General features: G+C 42.4%; 1 protein-coding gene across 1 annotated transcript in view; it reads left to right on the top strand.

The window, feature by feature from the left end:
- The window catches only part of rnf217 (ring finger protein 217), an 87861-nt gene that overhangs the window by 57950 nt on the left and 13433 nt on the right, over positions 1 to 16478 (top strand). Inside the window, exon 5 of the mRNA XM_072555975.1 lies at positions 4261 to 4332. Within this exon, the coding sequence (XP_072412076.1) occupies positions 4261 to 4332 (72 nt within the window). The remainder of the gene's footprint in view (positions 1 to 4260; positions 4333 to 16478) is intronic.

Below are 16478 nucleotides of genomic sequence, written 5' to 3' on the forward strand. Positions count from 1 at the left end.
GGACTGGAAGGCATGTCTTAGGAAGAAAGCTAGGGCTTTCCTCACTGGAAAGAAGAAGGATAAGAGCTGAGTTGATAGTGTTCAAGATGATCGGCAGAGATAGAGTGGATAGCCAGAGACTTTTTCCCAGGGCAGAAGTGGCTGTCGTGAGGGTGCAGAATTTTAAGGTGATTGGAGGAAGGTTTGGGGGGGGTGCTGTCAGAGGTAGGCTCTTTACACAGAGTGGTGGATGAGTGGAGAGCACTGCCAGTGGTGGTAGTAAAATCAGATACATTAGAGATATTTAAGGAACTCTTGGATAGGCACATGGATGATGTTAAAATATAGGGTATGTAGGTTAGTTTGATCTTCGAGCAGGATAAAGGATCAAGGGCAGAAGAAACTATACCGTGCTATACTGTTCGATGTTCTGTGTTCTCAGCTCTGAGGATCAGAGCTTAGGGCCTCAATTATTCACAAAATACGTCAATAACTTGGATATTAGCTCGGAATGTATGGTTCTTAAATTTACTGATGAGACAAAGATAGGTAGGAAAGTAAGTTTTGAAAAGGCGTGAGTGTGCAACGGGATATGGCTGAGTTAATTGAGTGGATTTGGCAGATGGAATACAATATAGAAAAATGTCAACTTATCCACATTAGCAAGAAGCAGAGAAAAAACTGCATATTATTTAATAGGGAGGGAGATTATAGAGATCTGGGTATCCTGGTAAATGAGTTGCAATTCGTCAGGTGATACTATAAATATTAAGAGGTCAAATGGAATTTTGCATATTGCAGAGGGAATGAAGTAGAAAAATAGGTATATTTTCTTCTTTTATACATGGCTTTGGTGAGAAAGTATCTCAAATACTTTGGATCATATTTAAGGTTATAAATGCATTACAGACAGTTCAGAAAACACTCACTCTACAGAGTCCTGGGATGGGTGGGGTAACCTTACAAAGAAAGGTGGGGCAAGGTAGGCCCAAGTCCATTGGAGTTTAGAAGAATGAGAATCAAACTTATTGAAAGATATGAGTCACAACCAAAAATAGAACTTACTCAAGAAGCACAGCAGATCTGGCAGTATCTGTGAAGAACACATCTTCCATATTCTCATGTTCACTCCTCAAAGAAGGGTCTTTTTCTTCAGATATTGTCAGATGCTGAGCTTCTCCAGCAATTTTGTTTTAGATCTCCAGCTGCTGCAGTTCTTTGTTCTATTTTATGGAAACACATAAGGGGATTGAGAGGATAGATGCTGAAAGGATGTTTCTTCCTAGAACGAGGCAGCACAGTTTTAAAATAAAAGGTTGCCTCTTAAAGACAGATGATGAAAGTTGTTTTCTTCTCCGAGGGTTTTTGGAATTTTCTAGCCCAGAAAGCAGTGGAGGCCGAGCCATTGAGTATTTTGAAGGCCAAAGTAGATTAATAGACAAGGATATTAAAGGTTATCTGAAGTAAGTCTGAATGTGGAGTTGAGGCCATGATCAAGTCAGCCATGACATTTATGGAATTGACCTTCTTCAACTCCTATTTTGGATGTTCATGTGCTTCCAATAAAAAGCATCCTTCGAGGAGCTGAACAAATGTCCAGCATATGTTATCAGTCTAGAGTTTGAAGTGGAATGTGTGATGATTAACAGCATTTCATAATTCTTCATGATGATCAGAATTATGGCATATTGGAAATCCCCATATATGCTATCCTTCTTCCAGATGACTGAGATGAAATCAAGAGTGCTTTTCTGCCATATTTTAGAATTTTAGTTAGTCTTCTGCCTGTGCTGGCTGCCTTGGTTCTCAGTCCACCAATAACCTTTCCAACTTCATGGTGGGCTCAGGTTGTGCTGAAGTAGTGGCAGATTGCATACTCAGGAGTGTGATCAAGATGAGGATTGGAGTCTTGGATGAGGAGATCTTCAAACTGCCTCTGTCCTTGATGAACACCACTCCATCCCTTGCTCTCGGTAGGTGGTTTAACTGCACTGAAGAACTTAGACATGTCATGGATTTTCTGCACTGTTTCTGCCTACTGTCTGTTCCTTATGGGACTTTGTTGAAACTGGACCTTCATTTATCTGTACATCTCTCTCTTTCCCTCTTGTTTTTGTGGTGTGTCCAGTTCAGGAACTCCTTGTGCTTGAGATTTAATGGCTCCTTTACTCCTAGTCATGCTCGTTAAACTGACCTTGATATTTCCTGGAAGGGGAACCTTTAGTCTCCTCACAAGTGCTGTTGATATTGAATTTTGCATTGTTTGAGTAGATCTTTTGCAGCAGGTTCCATGAGTTAAAAATTCCTGTGGAGATGCTTTTGCAGCCACTACCACCTTTTGGACCAGCAGGCAGAAGACTGGATTCTGTGAAGGTCAATCCAGCAGTAGTTGAGCCAACGCCAGTGTCTGGGGTGTGGATGTTATCATGAGTTTTTGCATTAGCCTCTCTGACACCACAAGTGTTTTGTTATGACAGGATAATATTCTGGGTATTTTGCCAGGAAGCAGAGAACTCTGTGGCTGATGGCTTTTCCTGCACTTTCATTGGCCTATGCCCCTTGCCAGAGGTTTGTATGCTTTTAACTCTGGCATTGAAATCACCAAGGGAGAATTGACCTGGGGAGGGGGGATAGGGGGAGAGGAGGAGGAGGAGGAGGAGGATGAGGGGTGGCAAGGAGATGCTTCTACTTGTTGGTTGATGGCACAATGAGGGTTCTCAATGTCAGACAGCGCCTCAAATATCAGCACAGAGTTATTGCTACTAGAACATAATAATGCAATCTCTGGGCATTGCTTCTCCCAATGTGTTAGCAGCTGGTTATGCTGTCACTGCCTATGTGCCAATCTTATTGCTGCTGTTGGTCTCAATCTTACCACTTCCCCCTGGCTGGACTCTCGCTGTCTCTGCAGTTCCTTTATCCCCACTGCGCCCTCACTTTGACTAATATAACTGTCAAAGGAAGTTAGATGTACTTTAGAATCTACAAATGAAAAATTCTGTGCTCCTAAAAATAACTCCTTGTTGTGAGTTACTTAGAAACTCAAAGGCTACTTCAACAGTTGTCTAATTGCAAATTCCTGCCTGATTTTTTTTTCAATAAAAGACATTGAGTTATATATAATGGGAAGTAAGGAAGTAAGAAATAATCTTGGCACTATGAGCAAGGTGGTTTATAATGCAGCTAGTTAAATATCTGGAAGATTTTATAAAATTCTAAAGCCTGGGGTTAGGTAATGAATACAGTGTTTCCCAAGCATTTGCAAATCCTTCGTAATTTCTAATGACCTTTAAATTACATTATTGCTGCAAAAAGACATTGCGCTCAATATTGGCAAGAGCTCAAAAAAAAAGTAACCTCCACTGCACTGGTAGAAACTCACCATGTCTTCTACCAGTCAGTGAAGTGGTACCAAATTCTAGGCTGTTTTGTGCTGTGAGTCTGTGTTCACCAGCAGCAGGATTAAAATGACCAAGTTAACCTTTTCCATTCACAGTGCAAATGGTCAAGACAGTGACTAGCTGATCTCTACTGGTGAAACAGTTCCTAGGTTCAAATTGTGGTTGGCACTGAGTTAGCCAATCACAATAACATTCGTAGCATGGGTTGCATGTTACCCCTAATTTACATCCCACAACCAGGAGGTGGATAGGTGAGGATTGAAATGGCTTAGTCATGATCCACGCAGACACCCTGTAAATTCTTTACCTGTAAAGACTTGGAAGTGCCAGTGTTGGACTGGGATGTACAAAGTCAAAAATGACAACACCGGGTTATAGTCCAACAGGTTTATTTGGAAGCACTAGCTTTTGGAGCACTGCTCCTTCATCAGGTGGTTGTGTTTTACAGTAAAGAAATTGACACAAATAAACACAATGCCTTCAGAAAAATTAGAAAAGAAACAGAATGAAACAGCTTTGGCTTTTTTTTATTGTTGGAATGTTGCAGTCAACTTAGAAATGATTGTTGTATCAATTCCTGCAGTTTTGCATTAAGTGATCCCCCTTCTCCTTCAACACAATTGGTTGAGCTTTTTGGGACATAAAATGAGGCAAGTACAATTTTTAATATTCCAAGTGTCAGCTTAACTGTCAATATTATGATAGGTTCAGATGCCAACATCAGTGATATGTAAACTGATACCAAAAGACTCTGTTTGTGTGTCTGCACCCAAATTTGAGTAGCAGTTATAAATAGGTTTGTGCTTTATCACTAAGGTGATAGAGAAGGAAGGCTGTGTCTTTATATACAATTTTTCTAAGAAAAATTTTTGTTTTACAGCTGGAAAGTTACTTATAGCTCCTTTGATGCTGGTGTTGGTGGTGGTACTAGGAGCCATAACATTTGTAGTAGGTAAGTCATGTAGCCTTTTGTGACTTGCTCTTAATCCTGAAATAATACTTTAGTAAATGTTCTGGAAGTTAATTGAAGTACTTCAAATGAGAAGTTTTTTTCTGTGCAAATGTCTTTGTAACAGGAAGTTCAATGTGTTTCACTCACCTGCATATTAATTCAAGGATTCTTATCAGATTTTTGTTTTCTGAATTTGAATTACTATTGTTCTGTCGACAGAAGTAGTTTCTGTAAGTGCTCATTAGGTAAAATTCCTATCATTTGGAGGGTGCCAAGGAAACTCAGAAATGACTGACCTCACCATCAAGAACCAAATCATAACCAGAATTCCTGTTGGAATTTTTTGAAGGGGTAACAAGTAGGTTAGACCAGGGAAACCCAGTGGATGTGGTCTATCTGGACTTTCAAAAGGCCTTTGATAAGGTGCCACTCGGGAGGCTGCTGAGCAAGGTGAGGGCCCATGGTGTTCGAGGTGAGCTGCTGGGATGGATTGAGGATTGGCTATCTAACAGAAGGCAGAGAGTTGGGATAAAAGGTTCTTTTTCAGAATGGCAGCCGGTGACGAGCGGTGTCCCGCAGGGTTCGGTGCTGGGGCCACAGCTGTTCGCATTATATATTAATGATTTGGATGAGGGAACCGGGGGCATTCTAGCGAAGTTTGCCGATGATACAAAGTTAGGTGGACAGGCAGGTAGTACTGAGGAAGTGGGGAGGCTACAGAAGGATCTAGACAGGTTGGGAGAGTGATCCAGGAAATGGCTGATGGAATTTAACGTGAGCAAGTGCGAGGTCTTGCACTTTGGCAAAAAGGATAAAAGCATGGACTACTTTCTAAATGGTGAGAAAATTAATAAAGCCAAAGCACAAAGGGATCTGGGAGTGCTAGTCGAGGATTCTCTAAAGGTAAACATGCAGGTTGAGTCTGTGATTTAAGAAAGCGAATGCAATGTTGTCTCTTATCTCAAGAGGGTTGGAATATAAAAACAGAGATGTACTACTAAGACTTTATAAAGCTCTGGTTAGGCCCCATTTGGAGTACTGTGTCCAGTTTTGGTCCCCACACCTCAGGAAGGACATACTGGCACTGGAACGTGTCCAGCGGAGATTCACACGGATGATCCCTGGAATGACAGGTCTAGCATATGAGGAACGGCTGAGGATACTGGGATTGTATTCGTTGGAGTTTAGAAGATTAAGGGGAGATCTAATAGAGACGTACAAAATAATACATGGCTTTGAAAAGGTGGATGCTAGAAAATTGTTTCTGTTAGGCGAGGAGACTAGGACCCGTGGACACAGCCTTAGAATTAGAGGGGGTCATTTCAGAACAGAAATGCGGAGACATTTCTTCAGCCAGAGAGTGGTGGGCCTATGGAATTCATTGCCACGGAGTGCAGTGGAAGCCGGGACGCTAAATGTCTTCAAGGCCGAGATTGATAGGTTCTTGTTGTCTAGAGGAATTAAGGGCTACGGGGAGAATGCTGGCAAGTGGAGCTGAAATGCGCATCAGCCATGATTGAATGGCGGAGTGGACTCGATGGGCCGAATAGCCTTACTTCCACTCCTATGTCTTATGGTCTTATGGTCTTATGACCGGCTGATTAGTTCAGAAAGGAGGCTTTGGAAGTGACAATTATTGGATAGTGGAGGTTGTGCTGCCGAGATGAGCATAAGGTCTCTGAAATCATTGAGGATACAGGGAGGAGCACTCCTGCTCCTCTTGGGTCTGCAGAGTAGTTTAACTGGGGACTCCAGAGTATCCTCAGAGGAATGTTCCCCATTCCTACCCAATACCATGGTAAGAGATCTTAGAGGGATATTTCAGAAATTGAGCCCATCATTAATATATTTCAATGCATCTAACATCTGTTTGCTTGGTAAAAACTGAAAGAGATGGCAATGTGGCTCAGTGGTTAGCACTGATGCCTCACAGCGCCAGTGACCTGGGTTCAATTCCAGCCTCTGAAAACTGTCTATGTGGAGTTTACACCTTCTCCCCGTGTCTGCATTGGGTTCCTTTGGGTGTCCCATGTCCCTTCATAGTCCAAAGATGTGCAGGATAGGTGGATTGGCCGTGCTGAATTGTCCATAGTGTCCAGGGATGTGTAAATTAGGTGGATTAGCCGTGGGAAATGCAGGATTACATGGATCGGGTGGGGAAATGAGTATGGGATGTTCTTTGGAGAGTCGGTATGGAGTTGTTTAGCCGAACCACCTGTTTCCACACTGGAGGGATTCCATGATTCCATGAACTGTGATGCTCTAAATGAAAACCAAAAATAGAAATTGCTGGAAAAGCTCAGCAGGTCTGTCAGTATGTGTAAAGAGAAATCAGTTGACATTTTTGGGTCTGGTGTCCCTTCCTGAGAACTGATGATAGCTAGGAAAATGGTTTTTATGTCGAAAATGGGGTGGGGAAGGGACTAAGAAGTAAACAATAGTTTGGGATAGACCTCCAAAGAAAGGGAAGAACAGTTGGACAGACTAAGGAATGGATAACAATCTGGTCTGATGGGTGACTAGCTGTTAATGGACACTGTTAGTGACTAACATTTGGGTAGGGTGTACGAGCAGACTGTGATAGCAAGGCCTCGAATAGGGGTGGGGGCTAATCCAGAAGGCTGCAGGTCCCCAAGCGGAAAATGAGGTGGTGTTCTTCCAGCTTGCACTAAGCTTCGCTGGAACACTGAGACAGAGATATTGGACAGGGAACGGGGTGGTGTACTGAAGTGGCAGGCAACTGGAAGCGCAGGGTTATATTTGTGGGCAGAATGGAAGTGTTCTGCGAAGTGGGCACCCAGTCTGCTTAGTTTCCCCAATGTGGAGGAGATCACATTGTGAGCAGCGAATGCAGTAGACTAGATTGTGTGAAGTGCAGGTAAAAAGCTGCTTCACCTGGAAGATATGTTTGGGCCCTTGGATACTGAGGAGATAAATGGGCAAGTGTTACACCTTCAATGTGTGGGGACTTGTTGGGAGTGAAGGCAGAGTGGACCAGGGTGTCCCAGGGAGAACGGTTCCTGTGGAAGGCAAAATAAGGGAGGAGCAGGGAGTATGTGTCTGGTGGTGGCATCTCGCTGGAGTTGGCAGAAATGGCAGTTAATGATTTTGTGGGTGTCGATGCTGGGAGGGGAATGATACATAAGGACAAGGGGAACCCTATTGTTGTGGGATGAAAGAGAGGGAGTGAGGGCCAAACTGCAGGAGATGGGTTGGACCAGGTTGAGGGCCCTATCATCAACCACACAGGAGCGTCCTTGGTTGTGGAAGAAAATGGACATTTCAGAAGCTCGGCAAGGCTCAACACATTCCAGGCAGTTGAAGAATGCTACATTGTTCTCAAACTTGGGCCATTTCATTGAATTAGGTTGGATCAATTGGAATACAGGAGCCATTTTGGAAAAAGAACTGGCTTGGAGGTAAAAGACAGAGGGTGATGGTGGAGGGTTGTTTTTCAGACTGGAGGCCTGTGACCAGTGGAGTGCCACAAGGATTGGTGCTGGGTTCACTACTTTTCATCATTAATATAAATGATTTGGATGTGAACATAGGTCTAATTAGTAAGTTTGCAGATGACACCAAAATTGAAGATGTAGTGGACAGCAATGAAGGTTACCTCCGAGTACAATAGGATCTTGTTCACATGGACCAATCGGCTGAGGAGTGGCAGATGGAGTTTAATTTCAATAACTGCATTTTGTAAAAGCACATCAGGGCAAGACTTATATACTTAATGGTAAGGTCCTGGGAAGTGTTGCTGAGCAAAGAGACCTTGGAGTGCAGGTTCATAGCTCCTTGAAAGTGGAGTCGTAGGTAGACAGGATAGTGAAGAAGGCATTTAGTATGCTTTCCTTTATTGATCAGTATTGAGTACAGGAGTTGGGAGGTCATGTTGCAGCTGCACAGGACATTGGTTCGACCACTTTTGGAATATTGCATGCAATTCTGGTCTCCTTCCTATTGGAAAGATATTGTGAAACTTGAAAGGGTTCAGAAAAGATTTACAAGGATGTTGTCAAGGTTGGAGGATTTGAGCTATAGGGAAAGGCTGAATAGGCTGGGGCTGTTTTCACTGGAGCTTCGGAGGCTGAGGGGTGACCTCGTAGAGGTTTATAAAATCATGAGTGGGATGAATAAGGTAAATAAATTGGGTCTGGGAGTCCAGAGCTAGAGGGCATAGGTTTAGGGTGAGAGAGGAAAGATTTAAAAGGGACCAAAGCAGCAACGTTTTTCAGAGGTATGGAATGAGTTGCCAGAGGAAGTGGTAGAGGTTGGTACAATTATAACGTTCAAAAGGCATTTGGATGGGTCTATGAATAGGAAGGATTTAAAGGGATATGGGTCAAGTGCTGGCAAGTGAGACTAGATTAATTTAGGATATCTGGTTGACGTGGGTGAGTTGGACTGAAGGGTCTGTCTCTGTGCTGTACATCTGAGTCTATAAATTATTATTATAGAAAACATATTGAGTCTATGCTGTCAATTGATGGCATTATTCAGAACATTAGTTGGCTTAATCTGCCCTGAACTGTCATGGTTTTCCTTAAAACTCTTCTATACATTTTCAAAAGCTTGAACAATATTTCTAAAGTAAACCAGAAATAACTGCATCAAAGATTCTCAAGTGCTCATGATTCTTCCATTCAAGCCTGATTTCATGCAAGGCACTTGTATAGCCAGGCTCCAAAGAAATATTTTAAAAACTGAAGAGAATTAGAAGTGCTAAGAACTGATATTGACTTCTTAAAATCCTTTCACAACCCACATGAGTTCTGGAATAATTCTGAACAGGAAATTCTACAGTTGCTTTGAGTAACTTCCTGTTAACAACAATTTTGATACCTAGTCTTGTGTTAAAGGGAGAATTTTTAATATAAACCATAGATGTCATGTTACCTGCCATCTGAATGCAGGTGGGTTTGATTTTCAGATGTGGAAATCTAAACTAGAGAATAAAAAAATCAATAAACAATTGCACAATGCCTACAATTGACAGAGAGAAATGAATAGAGCAGAAAGTAAGTTATGCTGATTTTCCCGTTTTACATTACATCCTCCAGAACTAACCTTTAAACTTGCAGATGAATGAGGTGCCTTCAATATTTGCTTGACTATGTTGTAGTTACTTGACAGTGCTGCTGCAAATGTGATCATAATATCTGATTTAGTCATATGGCATAGCAACAGGCCATTTGGCCCATCATGCCTATGCTAACGAACAAACATCCGACTATATTAATCCCATTTATCTGCATTTGATCCAAAGCTCTGGCTTTTAAGTGCTCATCCAAATGCTTCTCAAATTCCACCACCCTCTCAGGCAGTGCATTCCATGACAAGATTTTTCCTCAGATCTTCTCTAAACCACTTACTCTTCACCTTAACCTTATGCCATGAAGTAAAAATTCTCATAATCTACCCTATCTATGCCTCTTTCAATCCTGTACAGCTCAATCAGATCCCTCCCTCAGCCTCCTCTGCTCCAAGGAAAAAAAACCTGGCTAATCTAGACACTCTTCATAACTGAGACTTTCCATCCCAGGCAACATTCTGGTGAATTTCCTCTGCTCCCTCTCCAATGCACTCACATCCTTCTTAACATGTGGTGACCAGAACTGTACACAGTATTCCATTTGTAGCCTAACAAATGCTCCATAAAGTTGCAACATAGAACATCGAACAATAGAGCACAGGAACGGGCCCTTTTTGCCCAAGATGTTGTACCGAACATGACATCAAATTAAACTAAGCATTTCTGCCTGCCTTTGGTTCATGTCCCACCATTCCTTGCATAGTCATGTGCTTTTCTAAAGGTTTCTTTAATGCCCCTATTGTATCTGCCACCTCTGGCAACATGTTTCCACACTCCTACCACTTTCTCTGTTTAAAAAAAAAATTGCCCCTCACATTTCCTTTGAACTTTTCCCCTCACCTTAAGTGCATGTCTCTTCATTTTAGATATTTCAACTTTAGGGGATAAAGATTCTGACAATCAGCCCTATCAATGCATCTCATAATTTTATAGATTTCTATCAAGTCTCCCCGCAGTCTCTGCCGCCTCAGGTTTTCTGGCCTCTCCTTATGACTCACACCCACTAATCCAGGCATCCTAGTAAACATCTCCAAAACCTCCACATCCCTCCTTTAACATGGCAATTAGAATTGAACGCAGTACTCTCAGGTGTGGCCTAACCAAAGTCTTATAAAGATGCAACATGCCATCCTGACTCTTGTACTCAATTCCTCGACCAATAAAGGCAAGCATGCTATGTATGCCTTTTCCATACCATCTACTTTGAGTGGCCACTTTCAGGGAGCTAGAACTTGAACCCCAAGGTCCTTGTGTACATCAATGCTGTTCAGGGTCCTACCATAACTTCAACATTTGCTGTCCCAAAGTGCAGCACCTCACGCTTACCTGGATTAAATTCCATCTGCCATTTCTCCACCCATACCTGCAACTGATCGATATCTTGCTGTATCCATTGACAACCTTTTACACTATCCACAATTTCACTGATATTGTCTGCTAACTTACTAACCCACCCATCTGCATTTTCAGCCAAGTCATTTATGCGTATCGCAAACAGCAGAGGTCCCAGTACAGATCCCTGCAGAGCACCACTAGTCAGGGACCTCCATCCTGAAAACACCATTCCACCACTACTGTCTGCCTTCTATGGGCAAGCCAGCTCTGAACCCACACAACCAAGACACCATGGGTCCCATGCATCTTAATCTTCTGAATGAGCCTACCAGAGGGACCTTGCCAATAGCCTTATTAATATCCCAGTAAACAACAGACACTGCTCTACATTGATCGATCACCTTCATCACCTCCTTGAAAAATTCAATCGGGTTAGTAAGACGTGACCAGCTCCACGCAAAGCCATATTGACTGTCCTTAATTATGCTGCCTTTCCAAATGTGCACAAATCCCATCCTTAAGAATTCCATCCAATAGCTTCCCAACCACTGATCTGAGTCTCACCAGTCTATATTTTCCTGGATTATCCCTATTTCCCTCTTGAACAGAGGAACAACATTAGCTACTCGCCAGTCCTCTGGGACCCCTCCAGTGGCTAATAAGGATACAAAGATTTTGGTCAAATCCCCAGGAATCTCCTCTCTTGCATCTCTCTCAATAACCTGGGGTAGATATCATTGGGCCATGGAGACATATCCATCTTAATGCTCTTCAAGAGATCGAACACCACTTCTTTCTTGATCTCAGAATACTATAACATCTTGGCATGCTCCACACAAATTTCTCTAGCCTCGATATCCTTTCTCCAAGGTGAATACTGATGCAACGTACTCATTTAGGATCTAACCTAAATTCCTCTGCCTCCAAGCACATTCCCTCCTTTATCCTTGAGTGGTCCTACCTTCTCCCTAGTTATCCTCTTGTTTTCAAAGTGTGTATAGGATGCCTTGGGATTCTACTTGCCAAGGTCATTTCATGGCCCCTTCTTACTCTTCTAATTCAACAAGACGTCCCTGCTTCTGTCTTGTATGCCCTGGCTAATGAAGGCAAATATCCCATTTGCCACCTTCATGACCCTGGTTGCCTGTATTGATACCTTCAGAGTTCTGTAGACTTGACCCATCAAGGTCCCTTTGTTCCTCCATACTCCTTAGAGACCTATCGTTCATTGTGTACATCCTCTTTTTAGACCTCCCAAACTGCATCACCTCACAACTATCAGGATTACATTCCATCCACCATTGCTGATCAATACCAGACTGAAGTCTGAGACCATCCTTCCCCGTATCATCAACACCCCAATTTTCATGTCATCTGTAAACTTACTAATTATACTTGTGCATTCACATCCAAGTTGTTAATGTACATAACACACATGCAAGGGTCCCAGTACTCATCCCTGTGTTACATTGCTGGTCATAAGCTTCCAGTCACAGAAGTAACTCTCCAACATCACCCTCTGTATCCTGTTTGCAAGCCTCTTTGTTAAGTTTCTCCATCATTAGGTCAGAGATGGGGGAAATTCACTAAAGTTTCATCAATCAGCTCCATTTATAATTACTCAGAAAATGTTGCAATTCATGCTCTGGACAGAGTTCCACAGAAGGTAACATTTGTGTCACTCTCATACTGGGCAATGACCATCTCCAACTTGAGGAAATGGTGGTGACGCATCTTTAACTGCTGTATTCTGAGTGATTAAGGTATAGCCACAATTCTGATAGGGAAGGACGTCATCTAGACCTCCATCTAGGTGGTAGAGGTTTGGGAGGTCCTGTCAAAACAGGTTTGGCTAGTTGCAGCAGTGCATCTTGTAGATGATACATACTGCCAGTGTTTTCCAGTTGTGGATGGGATGTTATCAAGCAGGCTGTTTTGTTCTGTATGATGTAAAACATTAAGTATTGTTGGAGGTGCATTCAAACATGGATGTAAAGAGTATTCCATTACAGTCCTGACATGTACCTTATAAATGGTAGCATTACTTTTGGGGAACAGAGATGAGTTATTAAGTGCAGAATACTCAGCTTCTTTCTTACCCTTTCGGCACAAAGTTTGTGTTAAGTTTTAAGACAATAGTGACCTTATGAATGTTAATGTAGGGGGATTTACTAATTGTAATTGAATATCAAGGGGAGCAGGTTACACTTTCCCTTAGTGGAGCTGGTCATTAAGGCGTGTTTTAGTCATCATTAAATGGCATTTCCACAGCCAAATGTTTTCGACTGGGGGTCAGCATTGACTGGAAGCTGAAGTGGATGTGCCTTTGCCACTACAGAAGTTAGAGGTTGGATATTTTGTGTGAGTGACTCATATCCTGACTCCTCAGAGCCTGTCCGCCCCCTCAAAGCATATGATGGAATATTTTCCACTTGCCTGAATGGTTGCAGCTACATGAGTCATGACAAAAAAATGTGAGCAATGGAGCCTTGCCTTAAACATGGTAAGTTGACTGTGAGATTGTTCTAGGCAGGGTGGAGTAACCTGCTTATTTGATGGAATCTCTTAAATACAAAGATTGGATTCTGGCTTTATGACTACAACCATCAAACTTTATAGTGAATTAAAGAGCTATAGCGTGTCATCCACTGGATGGCTCAATGAATTTATACAACAAGCATGAATTAATGCAGAGTATGAAGTTGCTACAATGTATTACAAGTCTGCTTAGTTGATCTCAATTTGCACAGAGTTTCACAGGGAAAGTCAAACAAAATTTTTAGCTGTGATCACCATAAATGCTGTGTGGTGAAAAATATTGGGATGATTTGGCCGTGTACCTTGCTTGTTCACTGGGTATACAAAGGGGATTTTGCATCTTATTTTGGAAAAGAAATAGAGTAATTAAAACAGCTCAGACTAGATTTTCTGGTACAAGTTTAATTTATATCTGAACAGCTCGAAATAAGTGAAGAGCTTGCCTGGTTCCTGTTTGTAATGTCTGATTAATTCATAGCTTGATGGGAAGCCATAAATAACTTTGTGTAGATGCCACTGTTATCTGTCCCTCAATTTAAGCATGATATCAACTTGGGGTTGTGAGTTCCTGCCACAGCTCTCTGTGACTGAACAAGTTGATTCTTGATACACAGACTTTGGCTTGGATTATACAAGAATGCTCATCTCATGTTAAGCATGGTAAATTCCTGGTAAAGTAATATTTTGAGAAATAAAAGGAAGTGGCAGAATAGAAGGCTGGTGCTTCTTGATCTTAGGAAATGCCCAAAAGCCTGATCAACAAACAACAAGCCAAGTCAAAAGAAAATCAAGCCTGTTTGAAACTTGAGAAGTGCCCATATTAAGAAGAGGAGCTGCTGGATATTTTAAAACATATAAAGGTAGATAAATCCCCAGGACATGACCAAGACCAGACTTTGTGGGAAACTAGGAAAGTGATTGCTGGGCCCCTTGCTAAGATATTTGTATCATGGATAGCCATGGTGAGATGCCAGAACACTGGAGGTTAGCTAACGTGTTGCCATTATTTAAAAAAGGTGGTAAGGAAAAGCCAGGGAACTACAGACTTGTGAGCCTGATGTCAGTGGTGGGTTAGTTTTGGAGGGGATTCTGAGGGACAGGATTTACATATATTTGGAAAAGCAAGAACTGGTTAGGAATAATCAGTGTGGCTTTGTGCCTGGGAAATCATGTCTCACTAATTTGGTTGAGTTTCTTGAAGTAGTGACAAAGAAGACTAATGAAGGCAGAGCAGTGGATATTGTCCATATGGACTTCAGCAAGGCATTCAATGAAGTTCTGCGTGGTAGACTGGTTAGCAAGGTTAGATCACGTGGAATCCGGGGAGAGCTAGTCATTTGGATACAAAATTGGCTTGAAGGTAGGAGACAGTGTGGTGGAGGAGGATGGTCTTTCAGAATGGAGGCCTGTGACCAACAGTGTGCCGCAAAGATCAGAACTGGGTTCACTGTTTATTGTCCTTTGCGTAAATGATTTGGATATGAATATCAGAGGTTTGGTTCGGAAATTTGCAGATAACACCAAAATTGGTGGTGTGGTGGACAGCAAAGAAGGTTATCTCTGAATACAATGGAATCTTGATCAGATGGGCCATTGGGCCAAAGACTGGCAGATGATTTTATTTTTGATAAATGTGAGATGTTGTATTTTGGAAAGGCAAACCAAGGAAGGACTTGTTTACTTAATGGTAAGGTTCTGGAGAGTGTTGCCGAACAAAGAGACCTTGGAATGCAGGTTCATGGTTCCTTGAAGGTGGAGTCACAGATAGACAGGGTGGTGAAGGTATTTGGTGTACTTGCCTTATTGGTCAGTGCATTGAGTATAGGAATTGGGAGTATGTTGCAGCTGTACAGGACATTGATTAGGCCACTTCTCGAATACTGGGTTCAATTTTGCACTCCCTGTTATTGGAAAAATGTTATGTGATTGAAAGAATCATAGACTCCCTACAGTGTGGAAATAGGCCATTTGGCCCAACAAGTCCACACTGATCCTCTGACAAGGAACCCTCCCAAACTCATTCCCCTATCCTATTACTGTACATTTACCCCTGACTAATGCACCTAACCTACCGATCCCTGAGCACTGTGTGCAATTTAGCATAGCCAATTCACCTAACTTACACATCTTTGAATTGTGGGAGGAAACTGGAGCACCCAGTGGAAACCCACACAGACACTGAGAGAATGTGAAAACTTCACTCAGACAGGTGCTTGAGGCTGGAATCGAACCCATGTTCCTGGTGCTGTGACACAGCAGTGCTAATACTGAGCCACCTGCCGCCCCAAGGGTGCAGAAAAGGTTTACAAGGATATTGCCAGGTTTGGAGGGTTTGAGCTGTAGGGAGAGGTCAAATAACCTGGGACTATTTTCCTTGGAGGATCAGAGGCTGAGGGGTTTATAGACCAGAGGTTTATAAAATCATGAAGGGCGTGGATTGGATGAATAGCCAAAGTCTTTTTCCCAGGGTAGGAGAGTCCAAAGCTCGAGGGCATAGGTTTAAGATGAGAGGGGGAAGAGTTAAAGGGGACCCAAAAGGCAGCTTTTTCATGCAGAGGGTGGTGTATGTATGGAATGAGCTGCCAGAGCAAGCGATGGAGGCTGGTACAATTGCAACATTGAAAAAGCATCTGGATGGGTTTATGAATAGGAAGGGTTTCGAGGAAAATGGGCCAAATGCTGGCAAATAGGACTAGATTATTATAGGATATCATCAGCTTGGATGAGTTAGACGAAGGATCTGTTTCCATGTTGTACATCTCCAGGTAACAATAAGCCTGGCATTAATTCTCCGATTGGCACCTAAAGTGGAAAGAGTACTGTTTAAAACGGTTGCAATAAAGATGGTGCAGTTTACAACAGCTCAAAACATTGTGACTATAAGGAGTCAGAAGCAGCTGCACTGACTTTACAGCGGGTGAAATAGCTCTACATCTGAAACAAAAAAAGAAGTTGCTGGAGAAACCCAACAGGTCTGGTAACATCTGTGGAGAGAAAGCAGAGTTAACATTTTGCATCCAGTGACCCTTCTTCAGAGCTCCATGAAGGAACAGGAGTCATGGATTCCCTCGATAGTTTGTTTCCTCGCAGAAAGAGGAAGAAAAATAACCATTCTGGCTCGGTGACAACTCTGTGGCATCTTTACTTAAGATGTAGTATGCTGGAACATTAATATGTATAG

This window comes from Chiloscyllium punctatum, chromosome 3 (assembly GCF_047496795.1).
Source record: "Chiloscyllium punctatum isolate Juve2018m chromosome 3, sChiPun1.3, whole genome shotgun sequence".
In the NCBI taxonomy this organism is placed as follows: Eukaryota; Metazoa; Chordata; class Chondrichthyes; order Orectolobiformes; family Hemiscylliidae; genus Chiloscyllium; species Chiloscyllium punctatum.